Raw genomic sequence first — 25,928 nt, 5'->3', positions numbered from 1 at the left:
GGGGGGGAGAGAGACAGAAGGGGGGGAGAGAGACAGAAGGGGGGGGAGAGAGACAGAAGGGGGGGAGAGAGACAGAAGGGGGGAGAGAGACAGAGGGGGGGGGGGGGAGAGACAGAAGGGGGGGGGAGAGAGACAGAAGGGGGGGGAGAGAGACAGAAGGGAGAGAGGAAGGGGGGAGAGAGACAGAAGGGGAGGGGGGGGAGAGAGACAGAAGGGGGGGAGAGAGACAGAAGGGGGGGAGAGAGACAGAAGGGGGGGAGAGAGACAGAAGGGGGGGAGAGAGACAGAAGGGGGGAGAGAGACAGAAGGGGGGAGAGAGACAGAGGGGGGGGGAGAGAGACAGAAGGGGGGGAGAGAGACAGAGGGGGGGAGAGAGACAGAGGGGGGGAGAGAGACAGAGGGGGGGGAGAGAGACAGAGGGGGGGGAGAGAGACAGAGGGGGGGGGAGAGAGACAGAAGGGGGGGAGAGAGACAGAGGGGGGGGAGAGAGACAGAGGGGGGGGAGAGAGACAGAGGGGGGGGAGAGAGACAGAGGGGGGGAGAGAGACAGAGGGGGGGAGAGAGACAGAGGGGGGGGGAGAGAGACAGAGGGGGGGGGAGAGAGACAGAGGGGGGGAGAGAGACAGAGGGGGGGGAGAGAGAGGACAGAGGGGGGGGAGAGAGACAGAGGGGGAGAGGAGAGGGAGAGGGTCACGTCAGTAACAGCACATGGTGAAAACGTACGCGTCTGTCAACCTTTTTTGCAACAGATGGGCAGATCGCGATTACTGCAAATTATTTTTTCACTGCTGAGAATGAGGTGTTGGATCTAAAATAAATCCTTTCTTCAGAGAGGTTGTGGTTGTGATGGATTAACCTCCGCCCCCACCCGTGCAATTGCACCCCCCGTACAATCAGTGCTGCTCGGATCAACCCATGGAGCAGTGGGTCGAGGCAGGCCAGGGGGCTCCCAGCTTCAGTCCGACACCCCCGTCAAATAGATCTTGCTGGGGGCAGAGATGGGGGAGGGGGGCGGAGATGGGGGAGGGGGGGCGGAGATGGGGGAGGGGGGGCGGAGATGGGGGAGGGGGGGCGGAGATGGGGGAGGTGGGGCGGAGATGGGGGAGGGGGGGCGGAGATGGGGGAGGGGGGGCGGAGATGGGGGAGGGGGGGCGGAGATGGGGGAGGGGGGGCGGAGATGGGGGGAGGGGGGGCGGAGATGGGGGAGGTGGGGCGGAGATGGGGGAGGTGGGGCGGAGATGGGGGAGGGGGGGCGGAGATGGGGGAGGGGGGGCGGAGATGGGGGAGGGGGGGCGGAGATGGGGGAGGGGGGGCGGAGATGGGGGGAGGGGGGGCGGAGATGGGGAGGTGGGGCGGAGATGGGGGAGGGGGGGCGGAGATGGGGGAGGGGGGGCGGAGATGGGGGAGGGGGGGCGGAGATGGGGGACGGGGGGCGGAGATGGGGGACGGGGGGCGGAGATGGGGGAGGGGGGGCGGAGATGGGGAGGGGGGGCGGAGATGGGGGAGGTGGGGCGGAGATGGGGGAGGGGGGCGGAGATGGGGGAGGGGGGGCGGAGATGGGGGAGGGGGGGCGGAGATGGGGGACGGGGGGCGGAGATGGGGGAGGGGGGGCGGAGATGGGGGAGGGGGGGCGGAGATGGGGAGGGGGGGCGGAGATGGGGGAGGTGGGGCGGAGATGGGGGAGGGGGGCGGAGATGGGGGAGGGGGGGCGGAGATGGGGGAGGGGGGGCGGAGATGGGGGAGGGGGGGCGGAGATGGGGGAGTGCTGATTGGGGTGGAGGGATGGGAGTCAGAGATGAGGCTGATGGGGGGAGGAGGGTGGAGGTAGGGGTAGTGAAGAAAGATGGGAGATGTGCAGAGATCGGGGGGGGGGGGGGCGAGATGGGGCTGATGGGGGCATGGATGTATCTCATTTCAGCCCCGATAACCACCCAGTCACCCCTGCGCCTCTGCTGATGTGGTGAGAAGAGGTGTGGTTGTGGTGGCTTCAGTCAAATAGCGTCTCCCCCACCCAGTGAAAGAACGGGTTCTTGGTCAAGGTAGGGGAGTGTAGCTGGGCGGAGCTAGTGGAACAGACACGGGCTCACTCACTCGCTCACACACACACTCACTCGCTCACACACATACACTCACTCGCTCACACACACTCACTCGCTCACACACACTCACTCGCTCACACACACACTCACTCGCTCACACACATACACTCACTCGCTCACACACACTCACTCGCTCACACACACTCACTCGCTCACACACACACTCGCTCACACACACACTCACTCGCTCACACACACACACTCGCTCACACACACACTCGCTCACACACACTCACTCGCTCAAACACACTCACTCGCTCACACACACACACTCACTCGCTCACACACACACTCACTCGCTCACACACACACTCGCTCACACACACACTCACTCGCTCACACACACTCACTCGCTCACACACACTCACTCGCTCACACACACACTCACTCGCTCACACACTCACTCGCTCACACACACTCACTCGCTCACACACACTCACTCGCTCACACACACTCACTCGCTCACACACACTCACTCGCTCACACTCACTCACTCGCTCACACTCACTCACTCGCTCACACACACACTCACTCGCTCACACACACTCACTCGCTCACACACACACTCACTCGCTCACACACACACTCACTCGCTCACACACACACTCACTCGCTCACACACACACTCACTCGCTCACACACACACTCACTCGCTCACACACACTCACTCACTCAAACACACTCACTCGCTCACACACACACTCACTCGCTCACACACACACTCGCTCACACACTCACTCGCTCACACACACTCACTCGCTCACACACACTCACTCGCTCACACACATACTCACTCGCTCACACACATACTCACTCGCTCACACACATACTCACTCGCTCACACACACACACTTATCCAGTAAACATCTTATATCTGCGTGCAGTTCCTGTTTACAAAACCTCAGTCCCTCTACTTATGTTTGTGTGTCAGTTTTCCCTATGATAAATCTTGTTGCCCATGTCAAGAGTGGGATCTGCCCAGGCTCATGTCACAGGCCATTGTAGCCTCCCTCAGTGTTACATCACCCCATGGCTGATTGTTGTATAAAAGTAAGGATGGCATGTAGCACCTTAAAACACAGGCTGAATCTGGCTCTCTGACCCGCCCCCCCCCCTCGATAGACCTCCTCAGCATAGGCAGTCCCTCGAAACGAGGATGACTTGATACCACGCCAAAAAAGGATGAGTTCACAGGTGTTTCTATGAAGGACCTGAACTACATCCTGAAGGGTGGAAGATACCTGTGGGTGGATTGTTTTAACGTGGGGTGACCGTTGCACACCAGCCACCACACGGGCTTGACAGAGCGAGGCCTTGGTCCAGGGGCAAGGGTTAACCAGGACTGGAGACCTGCTCTGCTGCACGGACCCAGTGCGCTCACATATCGCACTCCATAGATCACGTGACTCTCGTTGGGCACATCCACACGCACCGACAGAAACATTAGGGTCCAATTCAACCGCACCGGGTTTTTAGTTAAACGGACATCTCGTCACCGCTTGGAACGTCACAACCAATCCCACACAACTAGGAACACGCTCCCCAGAATCTGGCTGTCTCTGAAAGCAGAGATGGGAAGCAAACCAAAAAATGAGCCAGATGAAGACATGGGGACAGCGATATTCCTCATTACCGCCTGGGTAAGGAGCTGTTCAGCAATGGGCTGCCAAATCAGGGCATCAGTGAGATTGGAGGTGAATTCCCGGCACCACTCCAAGCTCACTGAACTACCCATTACAAACCCCTCGACACACACTCGAGCGAGCACAGCTTCACCCCGTCAGGCTCCAAGCAACATGCTTCCTGCTAACTCCAGCCCTGCTGCCTTTATTTCGAGCCCTTGAGCATGATACTGCAGCAGGAATAGCAGTCACTTCCGTCCCTCGATTCCAGTCCACAGGATGGCTTCTCAGCTGTGTCCCTTCCACTGCTCTCAGTCTCTGCGCTGGAATCTAATACTGTCTGGCCTAAAATAGAACAGTCCTCTTTCACCCAGGGCTGTGCACACTAGTTTGCTCAGTTCCACTGTTTCAAGGGCAAACATCAAGGACCCTATAAGGAAACAACTGTACTCCGGGCAACAGGGATTCCCAGATCAGTGCAACGCTGCAAACACACACAACGCAAATACCCCCGGCACTGAGCTAACCACCACTCTCCCCCACCCCGCCCCCCCACCCTATCCCCCCTCCCACCAGCACTGGGCTAACTCCCCCCGCCCCCCCTCTATCACCCTCCCCCCAGCCCCGGGCTAAACGCCCCCCCAGCACCGAGCTAACCCACCCCCGTCCCCCATCTGGCCGGGCTAACCCCCCCCCCTCCCCCACCACTGAGCTAACCCCCTGAACACAACCAAGTTTGCAAAGCTCCCATAGTAAATAAATGGTTAGACAGGGGGTGAACTACAAAGCTGTAAAGTAGACGCGAGGTGAAAATCACATCACTGAGCACAAAGCACCGGTGAGGTGAGCACACCAGCTGACTCACCATCACACACCTCACCTTATTTATACACACACCTAAATGTTCTCCCGTCTGTCACAGGTGCTGACCAGTGGCTGTGAGACATGGTCTGCCTGCGGGAATCACACCCAATCAGCCATTCTACACACAGGTGGGTGGGTGTCTTACTCTTGGTCAGGGAAGGGAAAATCGGCCAGGCCTTTTGCCCATCTGATTTGCCTCTGGCCATAACATGGGGGTTAGGGCGGTATCTGATGCTCTCCGTGGTGGAATAGCCCTGCGGGGATGTGGGAGGGAGGGGGGGGGGGCACGGGAGAGGGGGTTACTGGGGAGAGGAGGGGGGGCTGGGGAAGAGATGGGGGGGCGGGGGGAGAGACGGGGGGGCGGGGGGAGAGACGGGGGGGCGGGGGGAGAGACGGGGGGGCGGGGGGAGAGACGGGGGGGCGGGGGGAGAGACGGGGGGGCGGGGGGAGAGACGGGGGGGGCGGGGGAGAGACGGGGGGGCGGGGGAGAGACGGGGGGGCGGGGGAGAGACGGGGGAACGGGGGAGAGACGGGGGAACGGGGGAGAGACGGGGGAACGGGGGAGAGACGGGGGAACGGGGGAGAGACGGGGGAACGGGGGAGAGACGGGGGAACGGGGGAGAGACGGGGGAACGGGGGAGAGACGGGGGAACGGGGGAGAGACGGGGGAACGGGGGAGAGACGGGGGAGCGGGGGAGAGACGGGGGAGGCGGGGGAGAGACGGGGGAGGCGGGGGAGAGATGGGGGAGGCGGGGCTGGGGAGAGATGGGGGGCGGGGGAGAGATGGGGGTGGCGGGGGAGAGATGGGGGGCGGGGGAGAGATGGGGGCGGGGGAGAGATGGGGGCGGGGGAGAGATGGGGGCGGGGGAGAGATGGGGGCGGGGGAGAGATGGGGGCGGGGGAGAGATGGGGGGCGGGGGAGAGATGGGGGGCGGGGGAGAGATGGGGGGCGGGGGAGAGATGGGGGGCGGGGGAGAGATGGGGGGCGGGGGAGAGATGGGGGCGGGGGAGAGAGGGGGACGGGTGAGAGAGGGGGACGGGGGAGAGAGGGGGACGGGGGAGGGGGGGGGAGGGGTAAGCGCGATGCTCACAGTACTGCCTGCAGTAACAGCAGCTTGAACACTGCCCCCGTTGCCAGGGTCCAGTGCCACACGATCAGAGTCTGGGAGCTACATTCACCGGCTCGCCTTCCACTCAGCACTTGAAGGAAAGCGGCTGGGGAGGGGGAGGGGGGGTGCGGGGAGGAAATGAAGCACATCGCTGAGAGTACCCCCATGGTCGAATGGCTGGCCAACACTCGCAGTCGAGGTTGGGACACTGTCAGCAGCCGCTGGGGCGAGGGGCCTCGATGGGGACTGTAACCCCGCACGATGCAGCCAGGTGAAGAGACGGGTTAAAAGTCCAAACGCTCTCGGATTAAACCACAAAGTCACTTCCTCGTCGCCACCAAGTCTTTGCAGAGGCTGGTTACCTTGCTGTCAAACTTGGCGAGCCTCCCAAAGGTGGGTGTCAGTGATGACAGTGTCATGGGCCAGTGAAGAGAGAGAGAGAGAAAGGGCTTTAACAAAATACAGCCGACAGCTCTGAGCACCAAAGGTGCCCTGGATCCTACCTTCATCCCAGTCGGTCGGTCTCAATCAGCCCCGCTGGACTTTAAGACAAGGGCTAGTTACACAACAGTACAGTAAATGTTTACTGCTGGGGTGGAACATCAATCTCGGGCTGTTTGGAGCAGCCCCGCCCCAGTGAGGCAGCGGAAGCACACAGGTAGCGACTGCAACACTGGCAGGCCTCAAAAGGTGCGTCCCTTCCTGAAAACTCTTCCCACAGGATTTCACGTCAGCGCTCGGCATCTACAGGTGCAGAAAGCACAGACGGCCGACAAGCCAGCACTAAAGTCTCGTTTCACCGGCCGGCAGAGGGTCGGGTTACCGGCGGCTCAGCGAGGGTTGTGGCACGTTGGCTTCGGGTTCAGCCCCTGCCACGGGGACGGGTCTGATGGTCTGTGATTTCTCACGGTATCTGGGCAGGGTGACAGCCGAGAGCCTGCAGCGAGATTGGGAGCGGTGATTAGCTCTGGGGCCAGTGAACAGTCAGTGCTGTAACGTCACCCAGGTTGTAAAGAAAGCCAGGAAGTGCCAAAATCAACCAGAGACCGACGGGCGTGCTCACACTCGGGGTAAGGGAGGTAACCCCGCTTCCATTAACTCATTCACCCCCTCCCTGGCCACAGGAGAGGAATACTTCTACATTACACCGCAGGTTAACTTCAAATCTACTGAGAACCCTTTCATATCTCAGCCAGGATATCAGATCATAATCCAGACCGACACTCCCAGTGCAGTACTGAGGGAGTGCCGCACTGTCGGAGGGGCAGTACTGAGGGAGCGCCGCACTGTCGGAGGGGCAGTACTGAGGGAGTGCCGCACTGTCGGAGGGGCAGTACTGAGGGAGTGCCGCACTGTCGGAGGGGCAGTACTGAGGGAGCGCCGCACTGTCGGAGGGGCAGTACTGAGGGAGTGCCGCACTGTCGGAGGGGCAGTACTGAGGGAGCGCCGCACTGTCGGAGGGGCAGTACTGAGGGAGCGCCGCACTGTCAGAGGGGCAGTACTGAGGGAGCACCGTACTGTCGGAGGGGCAGTACTGAGGGAGTGCCGCACTGTCGGAGGGGCAGTACTGAGGGAGTGCCGCACTGTCGGAGGGGCGGTACTGAGGGAGCGCCGCACTGTCGGAGGGGCAGTACTGAGGGAGCGCCGCACTGTCAGAGGGGCAGTACTGAGGGAGCGCCGCACTGTCGGAGGGGCAGTACTGAGGGAGCGCCGCCCTGTCGGAGGGGCAGTACTGAGGGAGCGCCGTACTGTCGGAGGGGCAGTACTGAGGGAGCGCCGCACTGTCGGAGGGGCGGTACTGAGGGAGCGCCGCACTGTCGGAGGGGCGGTACTGAGGGAGTGCCGCACTGTCGGAGGGGCGGTACTGAGGGAGCGCCGCACTGTCGGAGGGGCGGTACTGAGGGAGCGCCGCACTGTCGGAGGGGCAGTACTGAAGGGGGCAGTACTGAAGGAGCGCCGCACTGTCAGAGGGGCGGTACTGAGGGAGCGCCGCACTGTCGGAGGGGCAGTACTGAGGGAGCACCGCACTGGCAGCACAGACAGGCCATTTGTACCCGTGTGTCTGTGCCGGCTCTGTGAAAGATCTCTAACAATTAGTCCCACTCCCCCCGCTCTTTCCCCACAGCCCTGCCAATGCTGTCCCCGTCAAATATTTATCTCATTCTCTTTTGAAAGGTACTATTGAATCGGCTGTGAAAAAAAGAGCACGAGTGCGCGGGGGAGAGTGAGCGCGGGGGAGAGTGAGCGCGGGGGAGAGTGAGCGCGGGGGAGAGTGAGCGCGGGGGAGAGTGAGCGCGGGGGAGAGCAAGAGTGAGAGCGGAAACAACGAAGAGATTTGCGTGCAGCATATTACGGTATTGATCCCTGTAGACTTAACAAGGGACTTTGAAGATAACAGGGAGGTAATGCTGATGTTAATGTGCTGTAGGGACCTTCCTGCAACACACCCCACTAAACACACATTTTATTAGCTGCCAAGCAGAGTATTTCTGTGCCTTTGCCTTTGACTAAACAAACAATGGGGTTTTATAGAGTTTCAGCTCAATTCCCTGCCGTGGACAATGAGCCTGGGTGTTCTCGGGAATGTCTACCTTCAGCGGCTATCCGAAGGCCAGCCGTCCCCTCCCCTACACGCCCACTGTGCATCGGTTTGCATCTCCCCAGAGTGGCCGTGCTCCGTGGGTGGTTGCTATTCGACTGGGTGGGCATCACGGCGGAGCCTGATGCTGTAGTCACACGCCACGCACACACCAGCTGTGTCTGGGCGTGATCGGGGTGTGGGAACCCACCCTTGCTCACAGGTGTCCAGGACACTGGTGTATGTGTGGCCCAGCTGGTTACACAGACACGATGAATAAAATCCCCCTTTCTGTCACTTGCTGAAACACCCAACCCCGCGGGGTTTTGACCGGGGCATCAAGTAAACGCTGTGAAAAATTACAAAACTTCCTCTTGTAGTTTTAGATTTCCGTACAAAAAAAAAAGAACTGTGCCCGGGGAGAGGAACTGTTCCAACGGTCACACACACACAGAAAAAACTTACATTTCCATAGTGCCTTTCACTTCAATCACTGTTGTAATGTGGGAAACGCGGCAGCCAATTTGCACACAGCAAGCTCCCACCAACAGCTATGAGATAATGAGCAGGTCATGTGTTTTTGGTGGGTATAGTTCGGGGAGGAATATTGGTCAACAGCAGGCAGACGGGGCTTTGATTCAGCGTCAGACCTGAAGGACGGGAGCTCAGATAACATGGTGCTCCCTCGGTACTGCACAGAACGTGTCAGACTGCGCTTGGGACCTGGAGTGGGGCTCGAACCCACAACCCCCCCCCTACCCCGAGGTCAGAGCACGACCAGTCCAGCCAAGCCAAGCCAAGCCCACGCTAATCTTTGACCTGTGCCCAGTCCGGAGGGATGGAGGTCTGCGATATCCACGGAAGGTAGTTGCTCTCACGGCTGGCTCCCATCCCGGGGGCCTTATGAAGCAGGCAGCACGTGGCAGTAAGCGTGTCTGATCCCTCGGAGGGTCAGTGGGCAGGAAGAGCCAATCATCATCATTGGCAGTCCCTCGGAATCGAGGAAGACTTGCTTCCACTCTTAGCATGAGTCCTCAGGTGGCTGAACAGTCCAATACGAGAGCCACAGTCCCTGTCACAGGTGGGACAGACACTGGTTGAGGGAAGGGGAGGGTGGGACTGGTTTGCCGCACGCTCCTTCCGCTGCCTGCGCTTGGTTTCTGCACGCTCTCGGCGACGAGACTCGAGATGCTCAGTGCCCTCCCGGATGCACTTCCTCCACTTAGGGCGGACTGGTCTTTGGCCCAGGGACTCCCAGGTGTCGGTGGGGATGTTGCACTTTATCAGGGAGGCTTTGAGGGTGTCCCTTGTAACGTTTCCTCTGCCCACCTTTGGCTCGTTTGCCGTGAAGGAGTTCCGAGTGGAGCACTTGCTTTGGGAGTCTCGTGTCGGGGGCATGCGGACAATGTGGCCCTGCCCAGCGGAGCTGGTCGAGTGTGGTCAGTGCTTCGATGCTGGGGATGTTGGCCTGGTCGAGGACGCTCACGTTGGTCCGTCTGTCCTCCCGGGGGATTTGTAGGATCTTACATTGGCATTGTCATTGGCTGCACTGGACACGTGCAGCAAACTGCAGCATGAAGGCAGCTCAGAGGAACCCTGTGGAGAGCTTGGCACAGAACGGAACTGCACTGCACTGCGATCTCCCTCGAGGTTAGAGAGGCGGCTGGACTGACAGGGATAGTTGAGCAGTTGGAGATGTGGGCGAGGCTGGGGTTCACGCACATTACTCCGGCAACTCTGCTGATAGCAGGGGACAGGAGAGAAGCAAACGGATTCCATACCCTGGGAGCCCCGCTAGCTCACCGTTAACGGCTGCGCTATTCACCCAAACCGGGAGCGACTCGAAGGGAAATCACACCCACGATGGCCAAGCTGCGAGTTCCCAATCTAAGCTCGAGCACTGCGTGGGAGAGGACGGGATTTGGGGAGGATAGCTCCTCCCACTCCCTATCCCGTGATACCTGCCGTCACTGGCGGATGTCAGTCAAGGGAAGAGTCAAGCGATGCCCTTCACAGCCAAATATCAGGAGGTTACCAACATCCGTGGCACAATACAGCAGTTTGGAGAGAGAGAGAGAGAGAAAAGAGGAAGAAATCTGGACAAGGGAACACAAAAAGACCGTTGAAGTTTTAATTTGTATTATGAAGGTGAACGGCAAACATTCAGAACTCAGTGTCTCCATCACAATACAAATCAGTCAGCCGAACTGCTTCATTCCAGGGTACGTCCCAAAATAACCCACGGGACAGCAACAGCCAGTTCCCTTCCGTCAACAACGCGCCCGATAGCTCGCCGAGCTGCACGCGACAATTCTGCAAACCTCATTGGAGGGGCAACGGGAGGCGAAAGTTCAGAGATAGTGGATCATAGCAGCAGCACTGCGCCGCCCCCCAGCCCGACACTGAACCGACGGTGCGAGTGGCAACCCTCCTGTTAGATTGGGAGGGGATCGGGAGAGGGGCACAAGCCTCTTACGCAGAAACAGCTAAGTGCTCCCGCCCACTGCGTCCCAGGTTGATCCCGAGACGCGCTGAGATTCAGGCAGCAGTTGGGAGCGCTACAATTAGCCCCAGTGTCCCCAGATTGTTTTTGGGGGGGGGGGGGGGGGGGGGGGGAAATGTCACACTCGTGATTAATATACCCTGACTCCACGACTGAAAGTGCTTCGATACAGGCCACGGGTAGGATTGGTCTGGGCTAGGGTGCCCCAACTCCCGACACTGAAGCTCGACCAACGCTCACGCGAGTGAGAGGGTGACTGCCGACTGCCCAACAGCCGCAGGGATCAGTGCTGGGACCCCAACTATTTACAATCTATATTAACCACTTGGAGGAAGGGACCGAGTGTAAAGTAACCAAGTTTGCTAACAATACAAAGATGGGAGAAAAAGCAATGTGTGAGGAGGACACAAATAATCTGCAAAAGGACATAGACAGGCTAAGTGAGTGGGTAAAAATTTGTCAGATGGAGTATAATGTGGGAAAGTGTGAGGTCATGCACTTTGGCAGAAAAAATCAAAGAGCAAGTTATAATTTAAATGGAGAAAGATTACAAAGTGCAGTACAGTGGGACCTGGGGGTACTTGTGCATGAAACACAAAAGGATAGTATGCAGGTACAGCAAGTGATCAGGAAGGCCAATGGTATCTTGGCCTTTATTGCAAAAGGGATGGAGTATAAAAGCAGGGAAGTCTTGCTACAGTTACACAGGGTATTGGTGAGGCCACACCTGGAGTACTGTGTGCAGTTTTGGTTTCCATACTTACGAAAGGATATACTTGCTTTGGAGGCAGTTCAGAGAAGGTTCACTCGGTTAATTCCTGGGATGAGGGGATTGACTTATGAGGAAAGGTTGAGTAGGTTGGGCCTCTACTCATTGGAATTCAGAAGAATGAGAGGTGATCTTATCGAAACATATCAGATTATGAGGGGGCTTGACAAGGTGGATGCAGAGAGGATGTTTCCACTGATGGGGGAGACTAGAACTAGGGGGCATGGTCTTAGAATAAGGGGCCGCCCATTTAAAACTGAGATGAGGAGGAATTTCTTCTCTCTGAGGGTTGTAAATCTGTGGAATTCTCTGCCTCAGAGAGCTGTGGATGCTGGGACATTGAATATATTTAAGACAGAGATCGACAGTTTCTTAAACGATAAGGGGATAAGGGGATAAGGGGAGCGGGCAGGGAAGTGGACCTGAGTCCATGATCAGATCAGCCATGGTCGTATTAAATGGCGGAGAGGCTCGAGGGGCCGTATGGCCGACTCCTGCTCCTATCTCTTATGTTGTTATGTTGTAAGACCCTGCGCGGGAAGGGCAGGCAGTGCTGTCAGGAGAGTAAGGGGGGGGGAGGGAATGAACATACAGCTGGGCACCTCCAGTATACACAATTCATGCCTGGCTAAACCTCTCCCCTTGAACACAACAGAGCAAAGGTCACATCCACTCCTCGCACGCAGAGAGAGGGAGCAGCCCTCCCCCACCTCCCTTACACCATCCCGTTAGCACTGGCCATGATCACAACAGGCTCCCCATGGGAAGTCAGAGCCCGGTCTCGGCAGAGCATGGAACTCGCTGCCACCACAAACTCATTGAGGCAAATCGCTCAGATGCTGTCAAAAGGAAACTAGCCGAGTCCGCGAAGGGAAAAGGGAATAGGAAGATACGCTGAAAGGCATAGACGGGGCGGTACAATGGGAAGAGCCTGGTGTGGAGTATAATCACCAGCAGACTGGTTGGGCCGACTGGCCTGTTCCCGTGCCGTATATCCAATGTCATTCAAGTTAAGGGTGTGAGGACAGAGGCTGATCGCAGCAATGTGCAGCAGTACAGGCCGAGGAGCTGACACACACACACACCACACACACACCCCCCCACACACACACACACACCACATACACACACCCCACACACCACACACACACACACGCACACAAACACACACACACACACACACACAAACACACACACACACACATACACCACACACACCACACACACCACACACACACACACCCCACACCACACACACACACACCCCCCCCACACACACACACACACACACCCCCCACACACACACACACACACACCCCCCACACACACACACACACACCCCCCCCACACACACACACACACACACCCCCCACACACACACACACACACACACCCCCCACACACACACACACACACACCCCCCACACACACACACACACCCACCCCCACACACCCCACCCCACACACACACCACACCCACACACCACACCCACAACACACACCACACCCACACACACCACACCACACACACACACACCACACACACACCACACCCACACACACACACACCACACACACACACCCACACCACACACACCACACCCCCACCACTCCACACACACCCCCCCACACACACACAAACCACACCCTCACACACCACACACACCACACCCACACCACACCCTCACACCACACCACACCCTCACACCACACCCACACACCACACCACACCCATACACACCACACCCACACACCCCCACACACATACACACCACACCCACACCCCCTCACATACACACACTACACACACACACACCCCCCCCACACACACACACACACACCACACACCCACCCCCCCACACACACACACCACACACCCACCCCCCCCACACACACACACCACCCACACACCCCCACACACACACACACCACCCACACACACACACACCCGCACACCACACACTACACACACACACCACCCCACACACTACACACACACCCCCCCACACACTACACACACCACACACCCACACACACACCCACACACCACACACACACACACACACCACCCACACACACACACCACCCACACACACCACCCACACACACAACCCACACACACACACACACCCACACACACCACCCCACACACTACACACACACCCCCCCACACACTACACACACCACACACCCACACACACACCCACACACCACACACACACACACACACCACCCACACACACACACCACCCACACACACCACCCACACACACACACACACCCACACACACCACCCCACACACTACACACACACCCCCCCACACACTACACACACCACACACCCACACACCACCCACACACACACACCACCCACACACACACACCACCCACACACACACACCACCCACACACACACACCACCCACACACACACACACACCCACACACCACACACACACACACACACCACCCACACCCACACACCACACACACACCACCCACACACACACACACACCCCCACACCACACACACACCACCCCACACACTACACACACACCACCCCACACACCACACACACACCACCCCACACACTACACACACACCACCCCACACACCACACACACACCACCCCACACACTACACACACACCACCCCACACACTACACACACACCACCCCACACACTACACACACCCCCACACACACCACACCGGGGGGGTGGGGGGGGGGGGGGTTACCGCTCTGCCAATGTCAGGGGAGTGGAATCACAGCCTGCTGCTTATACTGGCAGTTTGAGATGGAATGGAAGGGCACTAACAGACGGAGTCAGAGCAACGTGCTCACTCTGGTAACCTGCAGGTCACACTCTGGACTGGCGAGCGGGCGGGCGAGCGGCTTCACTGGGGCTTCTGGTCAGCTCATCGTTTGCTGCACTACCCACGACCAGCCCTCTCCGAACCTGCAGGCCCAGCAAATTCAAGCCCCCCGCACTGGCGAGGACCCCCCACCCCCCGGCGAAGCCCCCTCTCCCCCCCCCACTGACGAGGACACGCTCCCCCCCCCCTGCACTGGTGAGGACACACACCCCCCCCCCCCCACCCCCGGCGAGGACCCCCTCCTCCCCTCCTCCCGAGGAGTCCTCATCTCTCTCCCCCCCCCCACCACCCCCGGCGAGGACCCCCTCCTCCCGAGGAGTCCTCATCTCCCTCCCCCCCCCCCACCCCCGGCGAGGACCCCCTCCTCCCCTCCTCCCGAGGAGTCCTCACCTCCCCCCACCCCCCCCCCCCGGCGAGAATGCTCTAACACTGATATTCAACCATTTAGAAACCAGAGGCAGCGAGTTTTCTCTCACACACAGACGGTTGCTAATGGTTACTGGGTTTCAGTCGGTGTAGAGACAGATCACTGATGTGCTGTTTGCACAGTAACAATCCCTCACAGCCTGGGCTTGAGAAAGGGGGAACATGTCCCTGCTTCCTGGGTCAGACTGAGCACGGTGTTCAACAAACAAGCTCAAATTATGCTTCATTATCTTCACAGCTGATCCCAGCAGAGAACCCAGACCCCCCCCACCGCACAGCCCAGGCTCCCCCACCCCCCACACACATCCCCCCAGCCCCCTCCCACACACCCCCCGGCCACCCCCCCCATACAACCCCCGACCCCCCCCCCCACACAACCCCCGGCCCCCTCCACCACACCCCCCCCCACAACCCCCGGCCCCCTCCACCACACCCCCCCCCACAACCCCCGGCCCCCTCCCACACACCCCCCGGCACCCCCCCAACACAACCCCCGGCCCCCTCCACCCACACACCCCCCCGGCCCCCCCCCCACACAACCCCCGGCCCCCTCCACCCCTTCCCACACCCACCCCCCCCGGCCCCCTCCCACACACCCCCCGCCCCCCCCCCCCCCCACACAGCCCCCGGCCCCCTCCACCCCTTCCCACACCCACCTCCCCCGGCCCCCTCCCACCCCCACCCTGGCCCTCACCCAACCCCCCGGCCCCTCCCATACCCCTCCCCCACCGCACAGCCCAGGCTCTCCCCCCACCCCCCACACCCACCTCCCCCGGCCCCCTCCACCCCTTCCCACACCCACCTCCCCCGGCCCCCTCCACCCCCCCCCCCACACACCCCCCGGCCCCCCCCCCCACACAACCCCCGGCCCCCTCCACCCCTTCCCACACCCACCTCCCCCGGCCCCCTCCCACACACCCCCACCCCCCACACCCACCTCCCTCCCACCCCCACCCCCACCCCGGCCCTCACCCAACCCCCCGGCCCCTCCCATACCCCTCCCCCACCGCACAGCCCAGGCTCCCCCCCGCCCCTCCACACACACACCCCCCCCGCCCCTCCCACACCCCCCCTCCCACACATTCCCCCGGCCCCCTCCCACACACACCCCCCCCCCGCCCCCTCACACACACCCCCACCCGCCCCCTCCCACACCCCCCCCCGGCCCCCTCCCACACACTCCCCCGGCCCCCTCCCACACACTCCCCCGGCCCCCTCCCACACAACCCCCCCCTCCCACACACACAACCCCCCCGCCCCCTCCCACACCCCCCCCCCCGCCCCCTCCCACACACTCCCCCGGCCCCCTCCCACACAACCCCCCCCTCCCTCCCCCGGCCCCTTCCCACACAACCCCCCCCCCCTCCCACACACACACCCCCCCCGCCCCCTCCCACACACTCCCCCGGCCCCCTCCCACACACTCCCCCGGCCCCCTCCCACACACTCCCCCGGCCCCCTCCCACACACTCCCCCGGCCCCCTCCCACACAACCCCCCCCTCCCACACACACCCCCTCCCACACCCCCCCCCCGCCCCCTCCCACACCCCCCCCCCCGCCCCCTCCCACACACTCATCCGGCCCCCTCCCACACAACCCCCCACGGCCCCCTCCCACACAACCCCCCCCGGCCCCCTCCCACACAACCCCCCCCTCCCACACAACCCCCCCCCTCCCACACAACCCCCCCCTCCCACACAACCACCCCCTCCCACACAACCCCCCCTCCCACACACACACCCCCCCCGCCCCCTCACACACACCCCCCCTGCCCCCTCACACACACCCCCCCTGCCCCCTCACACACACCCCCCCCACCACACCCCCCCGGCCCCCTCCCCCACACAACCCCCGGCCCCCTCCCCCACACCCCCCCCTCCCCCACACACCCCTCGGCCCCCCCCCACACAACCCCCGGCCCCCTCCCCCACACCCCCCCCACCACACACCCCCCCGGCCTGCCCCCCCACACAACCCCCGGCCCCCTCCCACACCACACACCCCCCCCCCACTACCCCACAACCCAGTCTCCCCCCGCCCCGGGCAGATCGCCATGGTTTCCGAGATACAGGAGTGAGCGGGGATCAGGAGTCTGTGCCTGTGTGGAGAGCAGTGACTGGGGAGGGTGGGGGGGGGGGAAAAGAGAGGGGTCTGGATGTTTGCACAGGTACTAAACTGTTGCAACCAAGTGATGTGCAATAGGATAACCTTGCCCCCTCAAAGAATTGCATTTATATAGCACCTTTCACGTCCGCAGCACGTCCCAAAGCTTTTAACAGCCAATGATGGTTTTTTTAGAAAGGAGAGTAGTCACTGTTGTAATGTGCGGCAGCCAGTTTACACACAGCAAGCTCCCACACACAGCACTGTGATAATGACCCGGATCGTCTGTATTTTAGTGATGTTGGTTGTGGGATAAATATGGGACACCAGGAGAACTCCCCCTGCTCTTCTTCCAATAATAGTCCTCAAACACACAACCTTCTGACTGAGGCCAGGGTGATAGCTGGCCCCCTTGTTGATGGAGGCCCAGGTTCCTCTCATACAGGGAAGAGAAATCCCCTGCTCCAGAGCTGACCATTTAACACCAGGGGCAAAACACTGGACAGCAGATCTTATGCCGGCCATCACATTCCTTATGGAGGCTCATAAGAACATAAGAAACAGGAGTCGTCGGCCATACGGCCCCTCGAGCCTGCTCCGCCATTTAATACGATCATGGCTGATCTGATCATGGACTCAGCTCCACTTCCCCGCCCGCCCCCCAAGGCTCCTCTGCCTACTAACAGCCCCCTCCACCCCCGCCCACACCCCCACCGCCCGTTGCCCTCTAGTATCTTGCCCAACCAACCACCCTTCGAAACCGCAGAGAGTCGACGGGCTATTCAACCAGAGGCTGCAGCGTGGCTGAGCCCAACTCGTGTAGTCACTGACATTCGCGCGCTCTCATTTTCCACCAGATGTTGCCAGACAGCAATCGGGAGCCCGGAGAAAGATCTCAACTCTCCGGGGCGCTGAGGCAACGTGCCCTTCCCCCCCACTTTCCCCATTGGCCAAGATCGGCTCACGCAGAATGGAAGCCGGGCCAGCGGGGGTGCTGTGCTTTTACATCCGGTCGGCATTGGGGAAAAGCAGACACAGTTCTCGTGGCCTCAGTCACGTATCCATCACCGGATCACAATGATCTAATTTGCCATCAATGAAAGGCAGTAATGGCCTGGTTACTGAAGTAGCTGCTGCAGGCAGCACATAGAGAGGGCCACAGCTCGATCGCAGCCAGCTCGTGCTCGAAACACAACGCTGCCATATCACACCGCGCACACACATGTATTTTTAGTCTTTTATAAAGTGTGACGCGTGCATCAGCTGAAGATTAAAAAAATAAAATCTTTCAAGGAGACAGGAATAGGGAGAGGAGTGTCTGGGCAGAGGGAGAGTTGGGGCATGCTGTGCCTTGAATATCGACAGCAGCCCTGCTCACCCGATAAAGGCTCAGAGTTATACAGACCAGGTGGTCACAGGAATGGTTCACCGATTCTGCACAGGAACAGGAGGAGGCCATTCAGCCCCTCGAGCCTGTTACACAGGAACAGGAGGAGGCCATTCAGCCCCTCGAGCCTGTTACATTAGGAACAGAAGGAGGCCATTCAGCCCCTCGAGCCTGTTACACAGGAACAGGAGGAGGCCATTCAGCCCCTCGAGCCTGTTACATTAGGAACAGAAGGAGGCCATTCAGCCCCTCGAGCCTGTTACATTAGGAACAGAAGGAGGCCATTCAGCCCCACGAGCCTGTTACATTAGGAACAGGAGGAGGCCATTCAGCCCCTCGAGCCTGTTACACAGGAACAGGAGGAGGCCATTCAGCCCCTCGAGCCTGTTACATTAGGAACAGGAGGAGGCCATTCAGCCCCTCGAGCCTGTTACACAGGAACAGGAGGAGGCCATTCCGCCCCTCGAGCCTGTTACATTAGGAACAGGAGGAGGCTATTCAGCCCCTTGAGCCTGTTACACAATTCTACCGCCCTGTGTGTGTAGAAGTGTTCCCTAATTTCACTCCTGAAAGATCTGGCTCTAATGTTTAGCCTGTGCCCCTAGTCCGAGACCCCCCAACCAGCGGGAACAGTGTCTCCCGACCTCCCCTCTCTGTTCCCCTCAATATCCTGAAAACTTCCAGCAGATCGCCCCTTAACCTTCTGAATTCCAGGGACTACAGCCCTGATTTGTGAAATCTCTCACACTCAGTTTGCTGATCTTGAGACAAAAGGAAAGACTCTGGATCAAAGTACGAAAGACCAGAAAAAACAAACAATAATCAGAAAGTGGGGAAGTGAGCAGGTTTTCACCAAAACAGTAACAGATTAGAGGAATGAGTCACCCAGCGGGGGCCATTGGAGAGGGATTGAGAGAGACATGTGGAGACATTTCTGAGAGAGACGAGCTTGAGGGAAGGGAAGTTACAGGAGAAAGGGGAGACAAGTGGTTTGAATGGGTCGTGACGGTGGAACAATGAGGTACAGTACACAGCCGCTGAATTGTATCTGTGTACCACATTGTGACAGAGCTGAGAGATTTCAGAAACCCGCTGCACAGAGACACCCGGTGGTCATGATCTGCAACTACACCGTGACTGTTGATGTGGTGACGTTGAATAGGGATTGTTGACATAGCAGATACCATGGGATATGAGGGGCACAAAAGCCAACTGATACAGAAGGGAGAAAGAAATCGAAGGATATGTTGATAGGGTGGGAGGAGGCTCGTGTGGAGCATAAAAGTGTGACTACAACTTGTGACAGCAGGAAGTCAGGTTTAATGGCCTATTCTTGCTGCCGGAGGTTCATCTGTTCACACAATGCCCGGTTTTCATCTTCCAAAACATGCAGTGCCAATTCAATGGTGAGATCAATTTCAGATCTTCAGTTTGTCGTACAGCAGCTCATTGAACAATTCCACGGGACTGAATGGGCTCCCAGGGGGAAGGTGCCCTTTCCTTTTACCTGCCTTATGTTTGGACAGCAAGGACTTGTTATGCTGGCATATATGGCAGCTAGTCTTTCCCAGACAACATCCTACAAACATTAAAGGGCCAGCGCATCTCATAAAATTAATCGACTCTATTTAAAGGACCAAAAGACCCAGGCTGCCCAGGACCACTCAATTGTGTCACATTCCATCAACTCTTCCCCCAGTAACATAGGAATGGCCAGACGCAAAAAGACCCAGGTCCCACTAGTTCGCCCACTACCATCCTGGTCCAGCGATACGGAGTTATTGACTAATCACGGTGAAGCAATCTCCATCAATGAGTCTACAACAGATCCAGACAGGAGGCGAGGAAAACTCCCATTGATGGCGAACTTTGGGAACCATGGATCCAAAGACCCCGGTTTCTCCAAAGCACATACACTCATCCCACATCCTGTCGCAAATTACTCACATTTTTTTTCTGAAAGAAATCCATTTAATTTGCATGTGAATGAATCAATACTAACAGTGCGCCAGTGCAGCCTTCGGCCACCTGAGGAGAAGAGTGTTTGAAGACCAGGCCCTCAAAACTGTCACCAAGTTCATGGTCTACAGGGCTGGAGTGATACCCGCCCTCCTGTATGGCTCAGAGACACGGACCATGTACAGCAGACACCTCAAGTCGCTGGAGAAATACCACCAACGATGTCTCCGCAAGATCCTGCAAATCCCCTGGGAGGACAGACGCACCAACGTTAGCGTCCTCGACCAGGCCAACATCCCCAGCATCGAAGCACTGACCACACTCGACCAGCTCCGCTGGGCTGGCCACATTGTTCGCATGCCAGACACGAGACTCCCAAAGCAAGTGCTCTATGCAGAGTTCCTGCCCGGGCAAGCGCTCTACTCGGAACTCCTTCATGGCGAGCGAGCCCAAGGTGGGCAGAGGAAACGTTACAAGGACACCCTCAAAGCCTCCCTGATAAAGTGCAACATCCCCACCGACACCTGGGAGTCCCTGGCCAAAGACCAGACCACCCTAAGTGGAGGAAGTGCATCCGGGAGGGCACTGAGCACCTCGAGTCTCACCGCCGAGAGCATGCAGAAACCAAGCGCAGGCAGCGGAAGGAGCGTGCGGCAAACCAGTCCCACCCTCCCCCTTCCCTCAACCACTGTCTGTCCCACCTGTGACAGGGACTGTGGCTCTCGTATTGGACTGTTCAGCCACCTAAGAACTCATTGTTAGAGTGGAAGCAAGTCTTCCTCGATTCCGAGGGACTGCCTGTGATGAAGATGAACTGCTCCCACTGTCTCCCTCGGGAGTCTGTTCCACAGATTGGTCACTCGCTCCTGCAGATTAGTGTTGAATTTTACCCCCATTCGAGCGAGTTCTGCTGTCCCGGACACGGTGAGACAGCTCATCACAGCCAAAATTATCAGGTCCCTTTTAGGATCCTAAATGCAGCAAGCAATCACCTCTCGACTTCTCCTTCTCAGTGATAAGATGTCCAATTCACACAACCGCTCTTCATAATCCAACACAGACTGGCTCAATTGTAGCTCAATGTGCTTCTGTGTGGCTCGACTGCTAAGATCAGAGCTCAGGTCTTAGAGGGGATCTGATAGAAACATATAAAATTCTGATGGGACTGGACAGGTTAGATGCAGGAAGAATGTTCCCGATGTTGGAGATGTCCAGAACCAGGGGCCACAGTCTAAGGATAAGGGGTAAGCCATTTAGGACCGAGATGAGGAGAGACTTCTTCACTCAGAGAGTGGTAAACCTGTGGAATTCTCTACCACAGAACGTTGTTGAGGCCAGTTCATTAGATGTGGCTAAAGGGATCAGGGGGTATGGAGAGAAAGCAGGAATGGGGTACTGAAGTTGCATGATCAGCCATGATCATATTGAATGGTGGTGCAGGCTCGAAGGGCCGAATGGCCTACTCCTGCACCTATTGTCTATGTTTCTATGTTAGTCAGAACAGGCCAGTGTGATTAATCCAGAGGTGGTGGGGACATCCCGTGTGGGTATGAGTAAGTGCCAAAGCATCTGAAAGGACTGTGCCCTGGCTCCTGGCTCCTGCGCTGCCTATTCCATTACCACTTCATGAACTTCGGTTCTCGAGTTCCCTTCCCCCGTCCCGCTGAAGATCCAGATTCCCATCCCCCCCCTCCCCGTCCACCCCCCAAATGGCCAATCCTCTTCGGTGAACATGGCCGCTAACTTTGACCATCAGCGGGAGGGTGGGGGAGCGTGGTAACCAGGAACAGCAAACCTGCCAGAATCGTGACTTCCCCGAAACAGTGACTGAGCCAACAGGGCGGGGGCCATACTAGATGGAGGGGTGCCCCTGCTCCGTGTCTCACTCCATTCCACACTGAGTGGAGCGAGCGTTTGGGTTTCATAAACACCGAGCTGTCAGCACAGACACTGGTGGGGCCCACACTTGAAATCCGCAACGTCAAATGGCCATGGCTGCCAGGGGGACACACAGCTAGGAGCGGTTTCACACAGTTGTAAGAAGCAGAGGGCAGGGGTGGTGGGGGGTAAAAGAGGGAGCAGCACCCTGTGCCGGCCTGCTTCTGTGTGGCTACATGCACAACCCTATTTACTTTTATTCGCTGCTCCGTGAGAAACCACAGAAACACTTCCTGATGAAACTGCCCGGAGGGCAAACGCAAGGCTCCCTCCTCTCCTTCCCGCTGGTGAAACTCTCTCGCAGCACGACATCAAACAGCTCCAAACGCAGACAACAGGGGTTCAAGCCCCAGTGCCGGAGCCCAGGGCACAATCTGGGCCCACATACACACTGCAGGAAGCCCAGGGCCCAGGGCCCATACACACTGCAGGGAGCCCGGGGCCCAGTCTGGGCACGCACACACACACTGCAGGGAGCCCGGGGCCCAGGGCCCACACACACTGCAGGGAGCCCGGGGCCCAGTCTGGGCACGCACACACACACTGCAGGGAGCCCGGGGCCCAGTTTGGGCACACACACACTGCAGGGAGCCCGGGGCCCAGGGCCCACACACACTGCAGGGAGCCCGGGGCCCAGTCTGGGCACGCACACACACACTGCAGGGAGCCCGGGGCCCAGTTTGGGCACACACACACTGCAGGGAGCCCGGGGCCCAGGGCCCACACACACTGCAGGGAGCCCGGGGCCCAGTCTGGGCACGCACACACACACTGCAGGGAGCCCAGGGCCCAGGGCCCACACACACTGCAGGGAGCCCGGGGCCCAGGGCCCACACACACTGCAGGGAGCCCGGGGCCCAGGGCCCACACACACTGCAGGGAGCCCGGGGCCCAGGGCACACACACACTGCAGTGAGCCCGGGGTCCACACACACTGCAGTGAGCCTGGGGCCCAGGGCCCACACACACTGCAGTGAGCCTGGGGCCCAGGGCCCACACACTGCAGGGAGCCCGGGGCCCAGGGCCCACACACTGCAGTGAGCCCAGGGCCCAGACACTGCAGTGAGCCTGGGGCCCAGGGCCCACACACACTGCAGTGAGCCTGGGGCCCAGGGCCCACACACTGCAGTGAATTGGGGCCCAGGGCCCACACACTGCAGTGAGCCCGGGGTCCACACACACTGCAGTGAGCCTGGGGCCTAGGTCCACACACACTGCAGTGAGCCCAGGGCCCACACACACTGCAGTGAGCCCAGGGCCCACACACACTGCAGTGAGCCTGGGGCCCAGGGCCCAGACACTGCAGTGAGCCTGGGGCCCAGACACTGCAGTGAGCCTAGGGCCCAGGACTCACACACTGCAGTGAGCCCAAGGCCCAGACACTGCAGTGAGCCTAGGGCCCAGGACTCACACACTGCAGTGAGCCTGGGGCCCAGGGCCCACACACTGCAGTGAGCACAGCGCTCGCACCAATCTCCAATCTGCTCTCCGCCCCTGCACCGAAACGGCTCTCATTAAAGTCACAAATGACATCCTATGTGACTGACAAAGGCTAACGATCCCTCCTCGACCTTCTGGACCTGTCTGCAGCCTCTGACACGGTTGACCACTCCATGGTCCTCCAACACCTCTCCATCGTCCAGCTGGGTGGGACTGCACTTGCCTGGTTCCATTCTTATCCATCTAATCGTAGCCCGAGAATCACCTACACCAGCTTCTCTTCCCACCCCTGGTGTCCCCCCAGGATCTGTCCTTGGCCCCCTCCTATTCCCCATCTACATGCTGCCCCTTGGCGACATCATCCGGAAACACAGCATCAGTTCCCACATGTACGCTGATAACAGCCAGCTCTACCTCATCACCACCTCTCTCCACCCCTCCTCGCTCTCTAAATCGTCAGTCTGCCTGTCCCACATCCAGTTCTGGATCAGCAGAAATTTTCTCCGGTTGAATATTGGGAAGACCAAAGCCATTGTTTTCGGTCCCTGCCACAAACTCCATTCCCCAGCCACTGACTCCATCCCTCTCCCCAACTCCTGTCTGAGGCTGAACCAGACTGTTCACAACCTGGGTGTCAGATCTGACCCTGAAATGAGCTTTCGACCTCATATCCACAGCATAACTAAACCCGGCTATTTCCCCCTCCGTAACATCGCCCGTCTCCTCCCCTGCCTCAGCTCATCCGCTGCTGAAACCCTCATCCCTGCCTTTGTTACCTCCTGACTTGACTATTCAACGCACTCCTGGCCGGCCTCCCACATTCTACCCGACGTAAACTAGAGGTGTTCCAAAACTCGGCTGTCCCATGTCCTAACTCGCACCCAGTCCCGCTCACCCATCACCCCCTGTGCTCACTGACCCGTGTCCTAACTCGCACCCAGTCCCGCTCACCCATCACCCCCTGTGCTCACTGACCCGTGTCCTAACTCGCACCCAGTCCCACTCACCCATCACCCCCTGTGCTCGCTGCCCCGTGTCCTAACTCGCACCCAGTCCCACTCACCCATCACCCCCTGTGCTCACTGACCCGTGTCCTAACTCGCACCCAGTCCCACTCACCCATCACCCCCTGTTCTCACTGACCCCGTGTCCTAACTCACACCCAGTCCCACTCACCCATCACCCCGTGCTCACTGACCCCGTGTCCTAACTCGCACCCAGTCCCGCTCACCCATCACCCCCTGTGCTCACTGCCCCGTGTCCTAACTCTCACCCAGTCCCGCTCACCCATCAGCCCCTGTGCTCACTGCCCCGTGTCCTAACTCGCACCCAGTCCCGCTCACCCATCACCCCCTGTGCTCGCTGACCCCGTGTCCTAACTCTCACCCAGTCCCACTCACCCCCATCACCCCCTGTGCTCACTGACCCCGTGTCCTAACTCGCACCCAGTCCCGCTCCCCCATCAGCCCCTGTGCTCACTGACCCCGTGTCCTAACTCTCACCCAGTCCCACTCACCCATCACCCCGTGCTCACTGACCCCGTGTCCTAACGCGCACCCAGTCCCGCTCACCCATCACCCCCTGTGCTCGCTGACCCCGTGTCCTAACGCGCACCCAGTCCCGCTCACCCATCACCCCCTGTGCTCACTGACCCCGTGTCCTAACTCTCACCCAGTCCCACTCACCCATCACCCCCTGTGCTCACTGACCCCGTGTCCTAACGCGCACCCAGTCCCGCTCACCCATCACCCCCTGTGCTCGCTGACGTGCACATGCTCCCAGTTAAGCAACGCCTTGATTGGAAAATTCTCATCCTTGTTTTTAAATCCTTCTGTGGCCCTCGCCCCTCTCTATCTCTGTAACCTCCTCCAACAATGCCCACCCCCTTCCCCCCCCCAAACCAGGATATCTGCGTTCCCCTAATTCTGCCCTCCTGACCATCCCTGATTATAATCACTCCACCATCGGTGGCCGTGCCTTCTGTTGCCTGGGCCCCAAGCTCTGGAACGCCCTCCCTAAACCTCTCCGCCTCTCTACCTCTCTCCTCCTTTGAGACGCTCCTTAAAACTGACCTCTTTGACCCAGCTTTTGGTCACCTGCGCTAATTTCTACTTATGCGGCTTGGTGTCAAATTTTGATCACATGATACTGCTGTGAAGCACCTTGGAATGTTTCACTCGGTTAAAGGTGCTATATAAATGCAAGTTGTTGTTGCTATTAAACCTAGCGCCCCACCTGCCTGCTGCACTGGTTCA

The 25,928-nt window shown here is 59.2% G+C and overlaps 1 protein-coding gene across 1 annotated transcript in view; it reads right to left on the bottom strand.

Annotated features, from left to right (window-relative positions):
• Positions 1-3,543, bottom strand: part of mark2b (MAP/microtubule affinity-regulating kinase 2b) — a 51,213-nt gene extending 47,670 nt beyond the window's left edge. The window contains exon 1 of the mRNA XM_070867982.1: positions 3,481-3,543. Within this exon, the coding sequence (XP_070724083.1) occupies positions 3,481-3,543 (63 nt within the window). The remainder of the gene's footprint in view (positions 1-3,480) is intronic.
• Positions 3,544-25,928: the final 22,385 nt, after the last annotated feature.

Source organism: Pristiophorus japonicus, chromosome 27 (genome assembly GCF_044704955.1).
Source record: "Pristiophorus japonicus isolate sPriJap1 chromosome 27, sPriJap1.hap1, whole genome shotgun sequence".
In the NCBI taxonomy this organism is placed as follows: domain Eukaryota; kingdom Metazoa; phylum Chordata; class Chondrichthyes; family Pristiophoridae; genus Pristiophorus; species Pristiophorus japonicus.
This window is presented reverse-complemented; position numbering and strand designations above follow the sequence as displayed.